We start from the raw sequence: 19515 nt of genomic DNA, 5'->3' as shown, positions 1-19515 counted from the left end.
AACCCTTCAAAAAATTAATGAATCCAGGAGCTGGTTTTTTGAAAAGATCAACAAAATTGATGGACCGCTAGCAAGACTAATAAAGAAGAAAAGAGAGAAGAATCAAATAGATGCAATAAAAAACGAAAAAGGGGATATCACCACCGATCCCACAGAAATACAATCTACCATCAGAGAATACTACAAACACCTCTATGCAAATAAACTAGAAAATCTAGAAGAAATGGATAAATTCCTCGACAAATACACCCTCCCAAGACTAAACCAGGAAGAAGTTGAATCTCTGAATAGACCAATAACAGGTTCTGAAATTGTGGCAGTAATCAATAGCTTACCAACCAAAAAGAGTCCAGGACCTGATGGATTCACAGCCAAATTCTACCAGAGGTACAAGGAGGAACTGGTACCATTCCTTCTGAAACTATTCCAACCAATAGAAAAAGAGGGAATCCTCCCTAACACATTTTACAAAGCCAGCATCGTCCTGATACCAAAACCTGGCAGAGACATAACCAAAAAAGAGAATTTCAGACCAATATCCTTGATGAACATTGATGCAAAAATCCTCAATAAAATACTGGCAAACCGAATCCAGCAGCACATCAAAAAGCTTATCCACCATGATCAAGTGGGCTTCATCCCTGGGATGCAAGGCTGGTTCAACATACGCAAATCAATAAATGTAATCCAGCATATAAACAGAACCAAAGACAAAAACCACATGATTATCTCGATAGATGCAGAAAAGGCCTTTGACAAAATTCAACAACCCTTCATGCTAAAAACTCTCAATAAATTAGGTATTGATGGGACGTATCTCAAAATAATAAGAGCTATCTACAACAAACCCACAGCCAATATCATACTGAATGGGCAAAAACTGGAAGCATTCCCTCTGAAAACTGGCACAAGACAGGGATGCCCTCTCTCACCGCTCCTATTCAACATAGTGCTGGAAGTTCTGGCCAGAGCAATCAGGCAGGAGAAGGAAATAAAGGGTATTCAATTAGGAAAACAGGAAGTCAAATTGTCCCTGTTTGCGGATGACATGATTGTATATCTAGAAAACCCCATTGTCTCAGCCCAAAATCTCCTTAAGCTGATTAGCAACTTCAGCAAAGTCTCAGGATACAAAATTAATGTACAAAAATCACAAGCATTCTTGTACACCAATAACAGACAAACAGAGAGCCAAATCATGAGTGAACTCCCATTCACAATTGCTTCAAAGAGAATAAAATACCTAGGAATCCAACTTACAAGGGATGTGAAGGACCTCTTCAAGGAGAACTACAAACCACTGCTCAATGAAATAAAAGAGGATACAAACAAATGGAAGAACATTCCATGCTCATGGGTTGGAAGAATCAATATCGTGAAAATGGCCATACTGCCCAAGGTAACTTATAGATTCAATGCCATCCCCATCAAGCTACCAATGACTTTCTTCACAGAATTGGAAAAAACTACTTTAAAGTTCATATGGAACCAAAAAAGAGCCCGCATCGCCAAGTCAATCCTAAGCCAAAAGAACAAAGCTGGAGGCATCACGCTACCTGACTTTAAACTATACTACAAGGCTACAGTAACCAAAACAGCATGGTACTGGTACCACAACAGAGACATAGATCAATGGAACAGAACAGAGCCCTCAGAAATGATGCCGCATAGCTACAACTATCTGATCTTTGACAAACCTGACAAAAACAAGAAATGGGGAAAGGATTCCCTATTTAATAAATGGTGCTGGGAAAACTGGCTAGCCATATGTAGAAAGCTGCAACTGGATCCCTTCCTTACACCTTATACAAAAATTAATTCAAGATGGATTAAAGACTTATATGTTAGACCTAAAACCATTAAAATCCTACAAGAAAACCTAGGCAATACCATTCAGGACATAGGCGTGGGCAAGGACTTCATGTCTAAAACACCAAAAGCAATGGCAACAAAAGCCAAAATCGACAAATGGGATCTCATTAAACTAAAGAGCTTCTGCACAGCAAAAGAAACTATCATCAGAGTGAACAGGCAACCTACACAATGGGAGAAAATTTTTGCAACCTACTCATCTGACAAAGGGCTAATATCCAGAATCTACAATGAACTCAAAGAAATTTACAAGAAAAAAACAAACAACCCCATCAAAAAGTGGGCAGAGGACATGAACAGACACTTCTCAAAAGAAGACATTTATGCAGCCAAAAAACACATGAAGAAATGCTCCTCATCACTGGCCATCAGAGAAATGCAAATCAAAACCACAGTGAGATACCATCTCACACCAGTTAGAATGGCCATCATTAAAAAATCAGGAAACAACAGGTGCTGGAGAGGATGTGGAGAAATAGGAACACTTTTACACTGTTGGTGGGACTGTAAACTAGTTCAACCATTGTGGAAGTCAGTGTGGCGATTCCTCAGGGATCTAGAACTAGAAATACCATTTGACCCAGCCATCCCATTACTGGGTATATACCCAAAGGACTATAAATCATGCTGCTATAAAGACACATGCACACGTATGTTTATTGCGGCACTATTCACAATAGCAAAGAGTTGGAACCAACCCAAATGTCCAACAACGATAGACTGGATTAAGAAAATGTGGCACATATACACCATGGAATACTATGCAGCCATAAAAAATGATGAGTTCGTGTCCTTTGTAGGGACATGGATGAAACTGGAAAACATCATTCTCAGTAAACTATCGCAAGGACAAAAAACCAAACACCGCATGTTCTCACTCATAGGTGGGAATTGAACAATGAGAACTCATGGACACAGGAAGGGGAACATCACGCTCTGGGGACTGTTGTGGGGTGGGGGGAGGGGGGAGGGACAGCATTAGGAGATACACCTAATGCTAAATGACGAGTTAATGGGTGCAGGAAATCAACATGGCACATGGATACATATGTAACAAACCTGCACATTGTGCACATGTACCCTAAAACCCTAAAGTATAATAAAAAAGAAAAAAAAAAGAAATGGAATCATACAGTAAAAAAAAAAAAAAAAAAAAAATTTACAATTTGGAACAATTTTAATTGAAGATGACAAAAATGACAATTCATATTTGAATCTTTGTATATTATTTAAGAAATTTTAGAACTTTTAAAAGATATAACTCTTACTTAGAGATGAGAGGGGAATATTATTTCAAAACTAAATTTTTAAAAATCTTTAAGGTAAGTATTAAGACATGATGAATAAGGGAAGGTTACTAGCAAGGAATTCCACTCTAGAAAGACAGGAAGATTTTTATATATCATCAATAGGTTGACTTGCTGAAAGGATACAATTGTCCATCAACTCTCGGGTTAGGCCTACTGACAGTTCTGCAGAGGTAGCCCCTGGTTTCTGATCTAGGGACAAGCTAGAATTTAACTCATTACAGATCAGTAATCAAACTAATAATATTGCCACTTATTTAAAAAAAAAAAAAAAGCTATCATCTCTGAGCTCCCATACCATTCTATTGGTGCCTCTTCTCTTGTACCGAGGCAGGATGGACTATTACATCCTTGGGGCAGGATGGGCCATTTCAAAACTTCATACTCATATAGTACAGAAAGGCCAAATCAATACCACCTCCAGGATGTTATATCCAAGCAGTGGAATTTGTCATATGCTTTGGTGGGGATATTATAACCTGGGTAACATCTTCTAACCTAATGGTTTTTTTCCTGACCACATGGAAACGATTTTACTTTGGTCTGGCTGGCAGCTCTAGGAACCTCATTCTGTCTTTCTTGTCTGCCTCCATTTCCTCCCTTTTTTCTTAATGACCAGATTGTTCGGTATCCTTTTTTTCTGATCAGTTTATTTCCTCTACTTCCTGGTTCTTCTTCATCCCTGGAGTCACCACCATTCCTGGTAAGAAGAAGGTGACTTGATACAGAGAGCTGCTGTTGGGCCTCTGGTGTCACTGTACCACTAAGACTCATCTCAGGCCTGCAGTGAGTGGCGGATATCGAAATAAAGATCCTGGAAGGGGAGCTGGATTGTGGTAGGTGGAGAACATTAGAGACAGGAAGCCAGTGGTGGTGGTGACTGAATGCTATTGTAGTGCGGCAGCATCTTGATAAACAGGACAAATAACTACAGGTAGGAGAGGAAACATCAGAATAATTCAGATAGTATATTGTGTAGGAAGCAATCAGATAGTACACTGACGCATACTTCAACATGAAATAATCCATAAGCTTAGAAAATTTTGTATTTTTGTAAAATCAATTTCTCTCATAAGCTTGTATGTTAGAGCTACAATATAACTTAAAGGACTGAAAAAGATAAAAAAAGAAATAAATTTCTTTTCCAAAAGAGGAATTCCTTTTCCTATACAAAAAGAAATAAATAACCAGTACCAAAAGTTAAGGCTATCTGTGATACAGATGTTATTAGTTTCCTATCAACTGTGGCTCCTTTCTTTGCTTATTGGTTTTATTAAAATACCAATGGCAATTTGCTCCAAAGAGCTCTGGGACCTTCCCCACTCCCAGAAGGTAAACCTTAACTAGTCTAAGTACCAGTCATGTGATCCCATTTCCTTTGCCAGCTGCTGGTTTAGAAATATGCATATAAAACAATTGTAGCCAGTGAGACATCGGAGGATAAACAGAGTATCCTAGGGGGCCCTCTGGGAAACCTTTCTTCAGTTTTAAAATAGGACAAAAGGAAGGGACAGTCCCTTTTTCTGCATTTGGACATTTTCATCTGCATGTGACACCTAGAAATACATGACCATCTTAGGCTAGCTCCCCTCATGGTCCCAAGAGGATAATCAACAGGCTGAGTTCAACAGAGTATAAAGATGGAACAAATCTAGATCCCTGAAGATATAATTGAGCTGTGAAATTAACCAGTTTTGAACTGTACTACTTCAAGACTTCTAGTCATGCAAGACAAATTTTCTTATTGTTCAATCTACTTCTAGACTGGATTCTAATTCCAACTAGAGTTGGATATTCTGTTATCATAGGCAAAGGCATCCTAACTGACGCATGGTACTGGATTAGAAAATCCATAACTCTTACAGATACAAAATTTTCTGTAGAATTGGATTGCTTTGAACCATTAAAAAGAAGCCCCATTTACTCAGGACTGGCCATTCTGTAACATCAGTACCACAGGAAATAAAATACTAAGAATGCTCCTAAAAACTATACAAATAGAGCCTGATTGTTGAGCTTTATGCAAGGGAGTGGGTGAAGTGAAGGTTAAATAAAGATATCCCTTACTTGATGCTGGGAAGAGGGAGAGAAAAAAAAGGGTAGAGTAGGAGAGCACTCCCTGACCCCAGTTTTCATTTATGCTTTTCAAGAAAGAATATAAACCACTTTTTCTGGCATGGCAAAACTAAGGCTACCTCTGAAATTCAAACATTAGGGAACACTGATAAAAATAGGGAGCCACTGTTAGGAGTATTAACCCATAGGTAACACCAGCTATACTTTACTTTCAAGGAAGTTGCAATTACAACTTAGAAAGAAAGGTGGTTAAAATGCTTCAAAAACAAAAAAGAAAATGCTGAATTCCTTAAAGGACTTCAGCCTTCAGAAGCTGGCTAGGAAAATTCAAATATCCCCAAGCAGCACAACTAATTTAGGATGAGCTAACAATTGGCTGAGTTGCTGCAGGCCCAAGCAGAATGAGTACTTGAAGTCAAACCTAAATATTTAAAGATTTTTGCCTAAAGTCCACAGTGTTCTGCATTTAGAACAAACAAATTTCATCACAGGCACATGTTAATAAGACAAATGTGGCACAAGTGAAAACCTATGTAACATTACAGTCTTGAGTCTCCTAGTAAATTACCCACTCTTGTTCTCCGAGGTACAGGTAGTTAAAACAAAAACAGGTTGTAAAGCATTCTTAGTAAGAGCACAGGGCCTACACTCACCTCTGTTTCAGGGCTGGGATTTCTGTGGGTTCTGGCTCAAGTATTTCATAGGCCAAGTTCACATCCTCTGTCTCCCGAAGCAGTGCATAAATGGGCTCAATTTGTTCATTAAACCTTGCCAAAAGTGTGCGTGCATCTTTTTTGGGCATTGCTGATTCATCCTCTTCTACCTCTGTATGGCAAAAAGTACAGCGGAAAGTTCCTACAGAGAAAACAAGTATCTCAGGTCAGAGAGAAGACTTTAGCAGACAGTTTATATCTCCACTCTCTCCCAATATCTTATTATTAAAACTTTCAAATATACACAAAGGTTGAAAGAATTTCACAGTGAACAGCCATGCGACCACCATTTAGATTCTACAATTAGCATTTTGCTATTCATCACATATCTATCCATCTATCATTTTTGATGTATTTCAAAGTAATTTCATCCCTAACTTCAGCATAGTTTTTAATCACAATATTTCTAACATGTATTTATTTTAACTTAAAGCCAAATTCTTTAGCGCTTACCACCACAACTTGTACCCTTTCCCGGCAGCTTTTCTCTCTTTTTTTTTCACATTATACATTTGGGCCTACATTATGGGGAAAGCCAAATAAATACCTAAAACCAAGAGTTTCTGGTCATCCTGAACATTGTCACAGGCTATTTTTTAAAATTTATTAACCATTTGTATCTAATCAATTCAATCTATTATGCTAAAACTCACACTCTTAAACATTACTTAACAGTCTACACCACTAGCCACACCTGGATTTTCAGTTTGGTTCTTATTCCCAAAGACAGGAATATGCATCCTTCCTTTCCGACTCAACTTACTTGAAAGATTAAAAGGGAACATGTAAGTACTTAGTGTCTGGCAAATAGTTAAGTACTCAAACATTTAGCTATAAAAGGCCCCATGCATGATTGATACATAAAGAATAAACAACCAAGTGATCTCTACTTCAACATAACACTAGATCCTACTGATACATTACCAGTATAATAATTTTCTTTACTGGCCCTCACACATAGCCAATAGCATGTAAATTATTTGTTCAAATACCCTAAAATACATCTTCCTATTGTCTAAATGCCACCTAATCTACATTTATCCCAAATAAGTGAGAAAGAGAGAGAAATGCAGCCCTTCACAGCTAGGAGGTGGCTCAGCACTCACAGCTAGACTGTGGCATTTTTCTGTCAAACAAGATCTCACAGATCACCAACATCAGACTATGATGAAAGTGAGGCAAACCCAAGCCACTGTGGAATTGTGTCTGAGAACAGACAAAAGCAAGGACTCCATGCAAACCACAAAAAAGTCCCATCTTGCACAAGTGACTGCTGCTTCTTTACCATTTAGTTTTAGCGTCACCCTGTTCTTGTCATCTCCTAGATAAGATTAAGATACCCAATCATAGAATTATCCCCACTTCTTCACAGCATCCAATCCAAAGGAAACCTTCATTACTTCCCTGAATCCTCCCCAAAATTACCCAACAAAAGCCCACATTCTCTAAGTCTGTCCAACATCATCTTACCAACATTTCATGGTTTCCCCATGGTATGTGGCTTCCCTTGCTGCAGAAAGCATCAATAAACCTAACTTTGTTTACTACAGGTGTGTACCTGATAGTCTTTGACTAATGGCCACCAACATAAAGATTATAACTTAATCAACTGGACAAGAATACTATTATACCAAAGTAAAGAGATGAAGAACAAGTTTTTTTTTTTTTTTTTTTTTTTAGGTAAAAGATATCAAATTGCTTTAAATATAAAAATGAACATGTAAAAAGCCAACTTATTACAAATGCTAACAATTCAGCTCAAGAGAGGGGTTTAGACTACAAATTTAGATATGAGAATCAACCTATAGGTGGTAACTGAAGCCATATAGTAGATAGGAGCATCCGAAGAGATTAAGGAGAGTGAGAAGAAGCAGTTAAGGCATAAACTCAAGGAATGAGGAATCCTTGAGAAAGAGAAATGGTGCAACCAGAGTGATAGGATGGTGTTTCAAGGAATGTATGGTCCTAATATTAAAAGGCCAAAAAGAGTTGAAAACTAGCTTTTATATTTGGTAACAAAGGGTAAGAAGCAACCTTGGCTAGAAAGGTTTTAGGTAGAATGTTATCTTATATTATTCTCCAACTGTTCCAAGCTGTCTCAGCCTCTTCTCTTCAACAGAAGCAAGGAATATAATCATGTGGGGGCTTAAAAATAAATCACATAAAGTAGGGTTGAATATAGCTCTCGAATACCTGCTGAATTAAAAAACACACCAATGTGAGACTGGGACTTAAATTGACTGTTGAAAAATAAGGACCTACAGAGACTGTCAACGAGAACTAAGAATAGTTTGGAAGATGAGTTATCTAGTTCTGTAGTTTTCAAATATGTTTTTAAAGAAAGGAATCCCATTTCTCAAATGGAAACGTGCTTAATATATAAACACAAAAGCAAATGCTCTGGGGTAAAGTACAGAAACACAGCTAAGACAAAGGTCAATACTCCAACCCTCTCATTATCTGTTTTCAAAGCATCACAAAGCGGCCTCCTCAATGCTTCCCATCAGGCACACTCTGCTGCAGAGCCTTTGCACTGCTGTGCCCTCTACCCAGATGCCTTCCCTCCAGAAAATCACATGGCTCATCTCCAAACTTACTTCAGTTCTTTACACAGAAGCCACCGTAAGGCCTTCCGTAGCCAACATTATCTAAAATTTCAATACTGTCTTGTCCACCCAAACGATCTTATCCTCTTTCATTTTCTTTTCCCTTAGCATTATCATTATGCAACATGCTTTATTATTTATCTAATTTATCATTAAAAAGTCATGTTATACCTGAATTTTAAAAAAAAGTCCTCCCAAATACCCCATTTCTCATTTTAAGACAATATGTACTCCAAACTTCAGCTTTAAGTAAACAAATCAACACGCTTGTCAGTGTAGCTCATCCTCATAAAACAGCAGTGCTTTTATTTGGGGAAAAGAGAGAAAGAGAACACTACTAATACCATTATTTCACAGAAGGACAATCTCAGAATGACAGTCCTTTAACTCGAGTAATTTATTTTCATGAAAAAGAATAGGGGGAAAAATAAACAAAGTGTATAGTCATAAGGCACCTAAATTCTAATCTCAACCAAACTTAACAAGAGTTACTTACAGAAGGGCTGATTTTGCAGGTATGAAAAGAGCAGCTTTAACATTATTACTAAGAACTGTGAAGGGTCTGAGATTTTACCCTACTTGTAAGCTAACAAGTTATTCTGCCAGTTTCATGGATACTGGCAGAAGACACAAGACCCTAGGTCAGAGACAAAGAACTTTACTACTCAAGGAAATAGCAGTAGCCAGTGTCAGTATTTAAGCCAGTTCCCCATGCCCCAATTTCCATGGGGTGCGATAGAAGGGCCAGGTAACAATTATACATGCAATGGGCTGTGTTACAGGAAAGAGAGCCTGAGCTTAAAAGGAACTCAAATATTTTATAATGGGCATAAGCATGCCCATTCTTTGCACTGGAGGGTGGCATTATCCTTACTTACTATAAACTCTATGTAAACATGCTCTGGAAAGAGACACTTTTTATACTGGACCATAAGCAAACCTGCTCTTTGCTCTGAAGAGAAATACTATCTCTGTCTTCCAAGGCTGCTCGTTATATAAACATTCTTGAAAATGATAGTCCAGGAAAAAAGCAGTCAGTCTGTATCTCTGCTTGCCAAGACATGCATAACATGTGAGAGACCCATGGAGAATAGTCTCCCAATAATTACCACATCTAGCAAATATTACAAAAGGAAAAGCTAGCCTGACATCTCTGAGCCCTGTGTTTATCACAAAAACGTTAGTTGTAAATTAGAAGCCTGTCAAAGCCAAATGTAGAATTTCTTATTTTTCTTCTTGGACCCTAAAAAAATGCAAGAAAAGTAAGAAATTTGACATTTTATGGAAAATGACTTAAGACCAGTTTAGTATACCAGCAGCATTTTTTATACATTTCACTACGCATTGTAAAAATGCAAATCAGTTTTCCTGAAATCAGAAGGGGCAAGTGGCAAGGGGCAGGAGGACATGGAAACCCAGCACATACTATGTACCAAGCAAGCACCCATGCTACTGAAAGAGTGGTGGTGGCATACACAGACAGAAGCAGTCAGCAAGAAGCTTTAGTAGGGAAGAAAGTTGTCTGGAGATAAAACAATCAGGGATCAGTGCAAAAACTAAAGTACACAAATGTTTTGGAGTTCAAAGAAGGAATGTGACTTCTAGCTGAGGACACTAGGAAAAGCTTACCGAGAAGGTAAACCTTTTTGAGATAGTTTAGAAGATAAAAGATGAAGAAGAAGATGAACAGGTAAGGAAACAGGACATTCTAGATCATCATAAGAGAAGTAGGGTGGTTGAAAAATGATACTAGACTGCAATTTCAGTCTGATAGGAAAACAGTTATCAAAAAGAATGATAAAAAGCAGAATTAACAAGATAAACTGGGGTGACCAACTTATGGTCACCGTAAGTTTATCTTGTTAATTCTGTTTTTTATTGACTGCAATTTCAGTCTGATAGGAAAACAGTTATCAAAACAAATGATAAAAAAAAAAACAGAATTAACAAGATAAACTGGGGTGACCATAAATTGGTCTTGAATGATAAGCTTCATTTTTACTTTATTCTTTAGTAATAGGAAAGCCACAGAAGGGTGTTAGGGAAGACACTGAGGTGACAAAAACTAATATTTACATATATTGATCTGCCTGAGTGGCTTGAGATGGCCTCCCAATAAGGCAGTTCTTAACTGAGTGTCTGCATAAAAATCCCCGGTGGAATTTATACTCAGGCTCCATGCCACAAATGCTGATCCCAGAGGTCCAGAGTGGGGCCCAGGAATTAGAATTTTTAAAGTTACACAAGGAATTCTGAGGCCTACACCTGTTAGAGAGCTGCTGTTAAGCAATATGAAAACATCCCAACTTTTCTTGTAACTAGACCATTCTACACTAAGTAGTGTACATAGACTATACTACTCAAGAATGAGAGAAGAAACTGGAATTGAAACTCAGAGCTCTGCACAATTTTTCCCTTTTCACATATAAGATCAAGAAGGCAAAACCCAGAAATGGTGAATCCAAGGCATGCAAGGGAGAACATGCAAGCTAGATCTAAGAATGTGGCAACAGAGAGAAAATGAAGGCTACAAAGATTCTTTAGGCAAAGCTTGACAAATGATGGGGTTAGGAGGAAAAAAGGAGTTCTATAACAACACACTTGTTTGATCAGCTATACTCAGAAACCACAAAAAGAACTAAGACAGCTACTTTACAAATATTCCTATATATTCATCAGAAGCAAATCTATGCAATAATTCTATCCAAATCTGACATACAAGGAAATGAACACTTAAGAGGCGTTAAGTTTACCAAGTCATAGCTTGAAAACAAAAATCACTAAACTTGGATTCAAATACAAATCTTTCTGTCTCAAAAGACTAAATTCACTATACTATCCTGAATTATACATTCCTCTTCCAACTTCCTATCAGCCCTGCCAGCTACAATTTAGCAAACTTTTCCCATGTATATACATTAGCTCTATTTTTAAAAAATATTGAATAGAAGGAGAAAAGATTTATAACAAATAATTTATTTAACAAACATAAGTGCCTGTCACATACCTGGCATTTACTTGGCTAAGTCTTAACCTATCAGGTTTGCCAAACAAATAAAAATAAATCCAATTGCAGATAACGAACAGGCATTGAAAGTGGGAAGAAAAAAATATCTTTTATAAATAGATATTTCAAAGCTATATTTTAGGGTCATATATTCAGTAGCATAGGAATGTCCCAATTTTATGACTCAGGATTCTTCTACAGAAGGTAAGTTATCACTCCACAATGAGAAAAGAAATGGAGACCTAATTGTGGGGATGAGGGGGACAGTGGCGGAAGAGGGAGGGGAAAGGGAAAGAGTTCTACACCATTTTAATTTTAACTTTCTCCAAAATAAAAAAAGCAAAAGCAAAAATGAATTGGGGGTGGGGAGGGTGGGGGGAGGGGATTGGTAACAACAATTTAAAAAAAAAAAACAGTAATGCTCAGCGAAATTTGAAACTTGACATTTTTCCTTTGCTAAACACAGAAGAAAATTTAAATGGTATATATAACACCAGCCAAGGCCTTCAACTTAACTGCTTCCAACATATTTCATTTTAACAAACATGTTACTCACTGTAATTATATGGGTATTCAGTCAAGAGAATAAATAAATACAAATAAAACCAAAGCAAAAAAAAGAAAACCCCACCAAAAACTTGTTTATTCTCTTGAGTTTGACAAGTGTGTGCTCTGGAAATGTACAGTTGACAAAAAGGACATAGATACATGATACTAGGACAGAAGACATTATTAGTCAAATCCTCAATTAGTCATTACTTAGCATTATATTTTTCTCTCTTCAGTCCAGTATATACAATGAATAAGCCATCAGCTAATGCTCACAATTCACTGACAAATATTTGTCAAAGGTATCAGTTGCAACTGAAATATTATTCAGCCATTTTTCCCACAAATTTTTAAAAAATCAAAATAAGCTCAAATGCTTTGATATGGCACAGGGTGCTTCAGTGCTCAAGTGGGACTCATATTGCAGCCCATGTCCTCAAGGCTGGCCAAGGAAACAGGGAGGATCAAATGTCTGCTGCTGCAGAGCTCTCACCCCAGAACAGTGGGTTTGATATCCCCAGGGCTTCTGACATTCAGCCTTCCCAAGTCCAGCCAATCATCTTCTGAGCTACTTTCATGGCCCTCACATTCTAGTTGGGGGTAGTCAAGACACAAAAAAATCACATCAGTAGTATATAAGTATTACGGGGGAAAAAAAGCAGGGAAGGAAGAAGGTGAAGGGAAAGGGGTATTGCTCTATTACATAGGAAACTCAGGGTAGGCCTCTCTCATATAGCAATGTATGAGCAGAGACTTAAAGATGGGAGCAAGTCATGCAAATGTTTGGACAAGGGAAAATAGCATGCAAAAAGGCAAATAAAGTAAAGGCATGCCTGGTGCACACAAAGCACAAATAAGGCTGCTGTGAACATGGGGAGAATGACAGAAATAGTCTCCAAAAGGGGAAATTGGGGAGGAAGCAAATAGAAGACTTTATAAATTCTGTTGAGGACTTTGACTTTTCTGAGGGAAAGAAGAAGCCTCTGGAGGATTTTTAACAGAAGAGTGGCATGCCCTGATATGCTAGAAGGATCACTAGTTGCTATGACAAACAGTCTACATGGGAAGCAAGAGTGAAAGCAAGGAAACTACCCAAGAGAGCTTTGCAAAATCTAAGCAAGAGATAATGGCATGCATAACTTTTCTGGACAATCTTATGAAAAAACTTTGAATCCAAGTTTTTTACTCCCCTTTACTCAAAAAGCTTCCAGGAAAAAGAAAAAAACAAAAGACACTTCACAGTTCCATGTTAAAACTAAGTAGCTAGAAACAGAACTCCTAGGATTTTAGTGAGATAAGGAGGAAACTAAAATTTCAAGACATAACACTAACATATATGATTAATTTTACTGCACTGTAAACATCCAACCACCACATAGCTTAGGAAGCATATTTAGACACTGTTTTCCCCTCCCACTGAATATTTTATGAAATACATAAAACCACCACCCAAAATTCAATTTAGTTTGTCCTTCCTTAAATGGGAACTTACCTGGATTTGGTCTAATCATGCATCATTCCTCCATTCTGGAACTCATTATAAAGGGGAAAAAAGGTACAATATGGGGGAAGAAGGGCAAAAAACAACAAACTGAAAGATAGTACATGAACAAATATTAAAGCTTGCAATAAATTATCTAAATTAGGCCCAAATCAAATTCATCTCAGCATGCAGAATCAAACACATCTCAACTATCTGAAAGACAATAGCCAATAGAATATATATATATATGCAGAAGGTAGTGAATTGGGGAGCTTGGAAAAATAAGACTGCTTAAAATTATTAATATTATTCTCCATTATGCCTGTGTGTTTCTGAAGATGACATAATTAAACAGAGCATATTTTCTATATGAATACTATAACTGGGGGGTTCCAATCCCTAACCAAGGCTTCTAAATTAACCCAAAGTGACTAACATAATCCTCTAAAACCAGTGATAAAACCCCCAAGCTTCTCCATACTTTTAGAACGTCAAATATGTTCCAAATCAAAGAGTAAGTATAAAACTAGAGTTGAGAGAAGCCATATATGGTATAGAATAGGATGAACTTATCATTTTACACATGCTAAAAGAAGGTCAAGAATGGTTACAGGATTTGCCCAAGGTAACAGTTACCAACATGACTAAGACTAAAAGCCAGGGCTCTGGAATCTTAACATCCCGTCATTTTACTGTCTTGCAGCCACTGCTGAAAAGAAAAGCCAAAAAACTTCTGGAAATGACATGAACACTGAACACACTGATTATGCAAAAGGACCCAACATAATAAGTGTTCTAAATAAAACTATACAATATTATGAGAAGTTGACCAAGCATTACTAACCATAAGCTGTTTTAACAAAGTATTTAAGAATCACTTTGCATCAAAAGAGACAAAGAAGGCCACTACATAATGGTAAAGAGATCAATTTAACAAGAAGAGCTAACTATCCTTAATATATATGCACCCAGTACAGAAGCACCCAGATTCATAAAGCAAGTCCTTAGAGACCTACAAAGAGACTTAGACTCCCACACAATAATAATTGGAGACTTTAACACCCCACTGTCAATATTAGACAGATCAAAGAGACAGAAGGTTAACAAGGACATCCAGGACTTGAACTCAGCTCTAGACCAAGCGGACCTAATAGACATCTACAGATCTCTACACCCCAAATTAACAGAATATACATTCTTCTCAGCACCACATCGCACTTATTCTAAAATTGACCACATAATTGGTAGTAAAACACTCCGCAACAAATGTAAAAGAACAGAGATTGGCCGGGCGCGGTGGCTCATGCCTGTAATCCCAGCACTTTGGGAGGCTGAGGCAGGCGGATCACGAGATCAGGAAATTGACACCATCCTGGCTAACATGGTGAAACCCCGTCCCTACTAAAAATACAAAAAATTAGCCGGGCGTGGCAGTGGGCACCTGTAGTCCCAGCTTCTCGGGAGGCTGAGGCAGGAGAACGGCATGAACCCGGGAGGCAGAGTTTGCAATGAGCCGAGATCACACCACTGCACTCCAGACTGGGTGAAAGAGGGAGACTCCGTCTCAAAAAAAAAAAAAAAAAAAAGAACAGAAATCACAACAAACTGTCTCTCAGACCACAGTGCAAACAAATTAGAGCTCAGGATTAAGAAACTCACTCAAAACCGCTCAACTACATGAAAACTGAACAACCTGCTCCTGAGTGACTACTGGGTAAATGATGAAATCAAGGCAGAAATAAAGATGTTCTTTGAAACCAATGAGAACAAAGACACAACATACCAGAATCTCTGGGACACATTTAAAGCAGTGTGTAGAGGGAAATGTATAGCACTAAATGCCCACAAGAGAAAGCAGGAAAGATCTAAAATTGACACCCTAACATCACAATTAAAAGAACTAGAGAAGCAAGAGCAAACAAATTCAAAACCTAGCAGAAGGCAAGAAATAACTAAGATCAGAGCAGAACTGAAGGAGATAAAGACACAAAAAACTCTTCAAAAAAAATCAATGAATCCAGGAGCTGGTTCTTTGAAAAGATCAACAAAATAGACTGCTAGCTAGACTAATAAAGAAGAAAAGAGAGAAGAATCAAACAGACGCAGTAAAAAATGATAAAGGGGATATCACCATCGATCCCACAGAAATACAAACTACCATCAGAGAATACTATAAACACCTCTACGCAAATAAGCTAAAACATCTAGAAGAAATGGATACATTTCTGGACACATACACTCTCCCAAGACTAAATGAGGAAGAAGTTAAATCTCTGAACAGACCAACAGCAGGCTGTGAAACTGAGGCAATAATTAATAGCCTACCAACCAAAAAAAAGTCCAGGACCAGACAGATTCACAGCTGAATTCTACCAGAGGTACAAGGAGGAGCTGGTACCATTCCTTCTGAAACTATTCCAATCAATAGAAAAAGAGGGAATCCTCCTTAACTCATTTTATGAGGCTAGCATCATCCTGATATCAAAGCCTGGTAGAGACACAACAAAAAAAGAGAATTTTAGGCCAATATTCCTGATGAACATCAATGTGAAAATCCTCACTACCATACTGGCAAACCAAATCCAGCAGCACATCGAAAAGCTTATCCACCAAGATCAAGTTGGCTTCATCGCTGGGATGCAAGGCTGGTTCAACATATGCAAATCAATAAAGGTAATCCATCACATAAACAGAACCAATGACAAAAAGCACATGATTATCTCAATAGATGCAGAAAAGGCCTTTGACAAAATTCTACAGCCCTTCATGCTAAAAACTCCCAATAAACTAGGTATTGATGGAATGTATCTCAAAATAATAAAAGCTATGACAAACCCACAGCCAATATCATACTGAATGGTCAAAAACTGGCAGCATTCCCTTTGAAAACCAGCAGAAGACAAGGATGCCCTCTCTCACCACTCCTATTCAACATACTGTTGGAAGTTCTGGCTAGGGCAATCAGGCAAGAGAACGAAATAAAGGGTATTCAAATAGGAAAACTAGAAGTCAAATTGTCTCTGTTTGTAGATGACATGATTGTATATTTAGAAAACCCCATCGTTTCAGCCCCAAATCTCTTTAAGCTGATAAGCAATTTCAGCAAAGTCTCAGGACACAAAATCAATGTGCAGAAATCACAAGCATTCCTACATACCAATAATAAACAGAGAGTCAAATCATGAGTGAACTCCCATTCACAATTGCTTCAAAGAGAGTAAAATACCTAGGAATCCAACTTACAAGGGATGTGAAGGACCTCTTCAAGAACTACAAACCACTGCTCAATGAAATAAAAGAGGACACAAATGGAAGAACATTCCATGCTCAACAATAGGAAGAATAAATATCGTGAAAATGGCCATACTGCCCAAGGTAATTTATAGATCAATGCTATCCCCATCAAGCTACCACTGACTTTCTTCACAGAATTGGAAAAAACTACTTTAAAGTTCATATGGAACCAAAAAAGAGCCTGTATAGCCAAGACAATCCTAAGCAAAAAGAACAAAGCTGGAGGCATCACACTACCTAACTTCAAACTATACTACAAGGCTACAGTAACCAAAACAGCATGGTACTGGTACCAAAACAGATACACAGACCAACGGAACAGAACAGAGGCCTCAGAAAAAACACCACACATCTATAACCATCTGATCTTTGAGAAACCTGGCAAAAACAAGAAATGAGGAAAGGATTCCCTATTTTATAAATGGTGCTGGTAAAACTGGCTAGCCATATGTAGAAAGCTGAAATTGGATCCCTTCCTTACACCTTATACAAAAATTAACTCAAGATGGATTAAAGACTTAAATGTAACACCTAACACCACAAAAAGCCTAGAAGAAAACCCAGGCAATAGCATTCAGGACATAGGCATGGGCAAAGACTTCATGACTAAAACACCAAAAGCAATGGCAACAAAAGCCAAAATAAACAAATGGAATCTAATTATACTAAAGAGCTTCTGCACAGCAAAAGAAACTATCATCGGAGTGAACAGGCAACCTACAGAATGGGAGAAAATCTTTGCAATCTACCCATCTGACAAAGGGCTAATAACCAGAATCTACAAAGAACTCAAACAAATTTACAAGAAAAAAACAAACAACCCCATCAAAAAGTGGGCAAAGGATATGAACAAACACTTATCGAAAGAAGACATTTATGCAGCCAACATATGCATATGCAGCACAGATGACATATGAAAAAATGCTCATCATCACTGGTCATCAGAGAAATGCAAATCAAAACCACAATGAGATACCATCTCACACCAGTTAGAATGGCAATCATTAAAAAGTCAGGAAACAACAGATGCTGGAGAGGATGTGGAGAAATAGGAATGCTTTTACACTATTGGTGGGAGTGTAAATTAGTTCAACCATTGTGGAAGACAGTGTGGCGATTCTTCAAGGATCTAGAACTAGAAATATCATTTGACCCAGCCATCCCATTACTGGATATATACCCAAAGATTATAAATCATGCTACTATAAAGACACATGCACATGTATGTTTACTGTGGCACTATTCACAATAGCAAAGACTTGGAACCAACCCAAATGCCCATCAATGATAGACCGGATTAAGAAAATGTGGCACATATACACCATGGAATACTGTGCAGCCATAAAAAAGGATAAGTTCATGTCCTTTGCAGGGACATGGATGAAGCTGGAAACCATCATTCTCAGCAAACTATCACAAGGTCAGAAAATCAAACACCGCATGTTCTCACTCATAGGTGGGAGTTTAACAATGAGAACACATGGACACCTAGGCAGGGAACATCACACACCAGGGCCTGTCGGGGGTGGGAGGCTGGGGGAGGGATTAGCAGTAGGAGAAATACCTAATGTAAATGATGGGTTGTTGGGTGCAGCAAACCAACATGGCACATGTATACCTATGTAACAAACCTGCACGTTGTGCACGTGTACCTCAGAACTTAAAGTATAATAAAAAAAAAAAAATTAAAAAAATAAAAAAAGAATCACTTTGCATTGTTAGATTTCTAAAGGGCTTCTGGAGGATGGTGTTAGGGATACAAGGTAACAGGACTGGAAGGATAAGCAAAAACTTCATAGTTTCTCTGTTATGACAGAGAAAATTGGTGGGAGTGCGGTGAGTGGAAAAGCCACAGAGAGTAAAAACTAGTTTGCCATTTTAGTTTACATACCTCTCTACTATTTGTGTCTTTACCAAGTTTTCATTCATATATTACTTATTTTTTTGAGACAGAGTTTCGCTCTGTTGCCCAGGCTGGCAGTGGCATGATCTTGGCTCACTGCAACCTCTGCCTCCGAGGTTCAAGTAATCCTTGTGCCTCAGCCTCCTGAGTAGCTGGAACTACAGGTGCGCGCCACCATGCCTGGCTTTTTGTATATTTAGTAGAGACGGGGTTTCACCCTGTTGGCCAGGCTGGTCTTGAACTCCTAACCTCAAGTGATTCGCCCACCTCGGCCTCCCAAAGTGCTGGGATTACACGCGTTGAGCTACTGCTCCCGGCCATATATTACCTATGTATTTTTTTAAAAAAAGAAAACGAATGCCATATTGAATTCTCCAAAAACATTCAACTCCCTCTTAATCAATATGCAGAAGCTATACAGTCATTCCTGGGCTTTTCTGAAAGCATTATCAAGTCCTTTGTTGCAATTTTTATAACTCATAATGTTCAGGGGAATATCTATTAAAATGTAATTTTGAAGTCTCAAAAAGTCACCCTTTAGTCTCATTCCTAAACTTTATTTTCGTAAAGCAAATTTCTTCAGTTTAATTGGGCAAGGGAAAATGTATAGAAAAAGGAGTTGCTATTAGCAAACAGCAGCACACATGACAGGAACATAGTTTTACATTACATTTAATTATTTTACCTATAATAAAAATAAATTTG

The 19515-nt window shown here is 37.9% G+C and overlaps 1 protein-coding gene across 4 annotated transcripts in view; it reads right to left on the bottom strand.

Annotated features, from left to right (window-relative positions):
• GTF2E1 (general transcription factor IIE subunit 1) overlaps positions 1–19515 on the bottom strand; it is a 44818-nt gene that overhangs the window by 13029 nt on the left and 12274 nt on the right. For all 4 annotated transcript variants that reach the window (XM_055259250.2, XM_063630124.1, XM_063630125.1 and 1 more), the window contains exon 3: positions 5909–6110. In XM_055259250.2, the coding sequence (XP_055115225.1) occupies positions 5909–6110 (202 nt within the window). The remainder of the gene's footprint in view (positions 1–5908; positions 6111–19515) is intronic.

This window comes from Symphalangus syndactylus, chromosome 21 (assembly GCF_028878055.3).
Source record: "Symphalangus syndactylus isolate Jambi chromosome 21, NHGRI_mSymSyn1-v2.1_pri, whole genome shotgun sequence".
In the NCBI taxonomy this organism is placed as follows: Eukaryota; Metazoa; Chordata; class Mammalia; order Primates; family Hylobatidae; genus Symphalangus; species Symphalangus syndactylus.
Note: the sequence above shows the minus strand (reverse complement) of the source record. Positions and strands in the feature narration are given on the sequence as shown.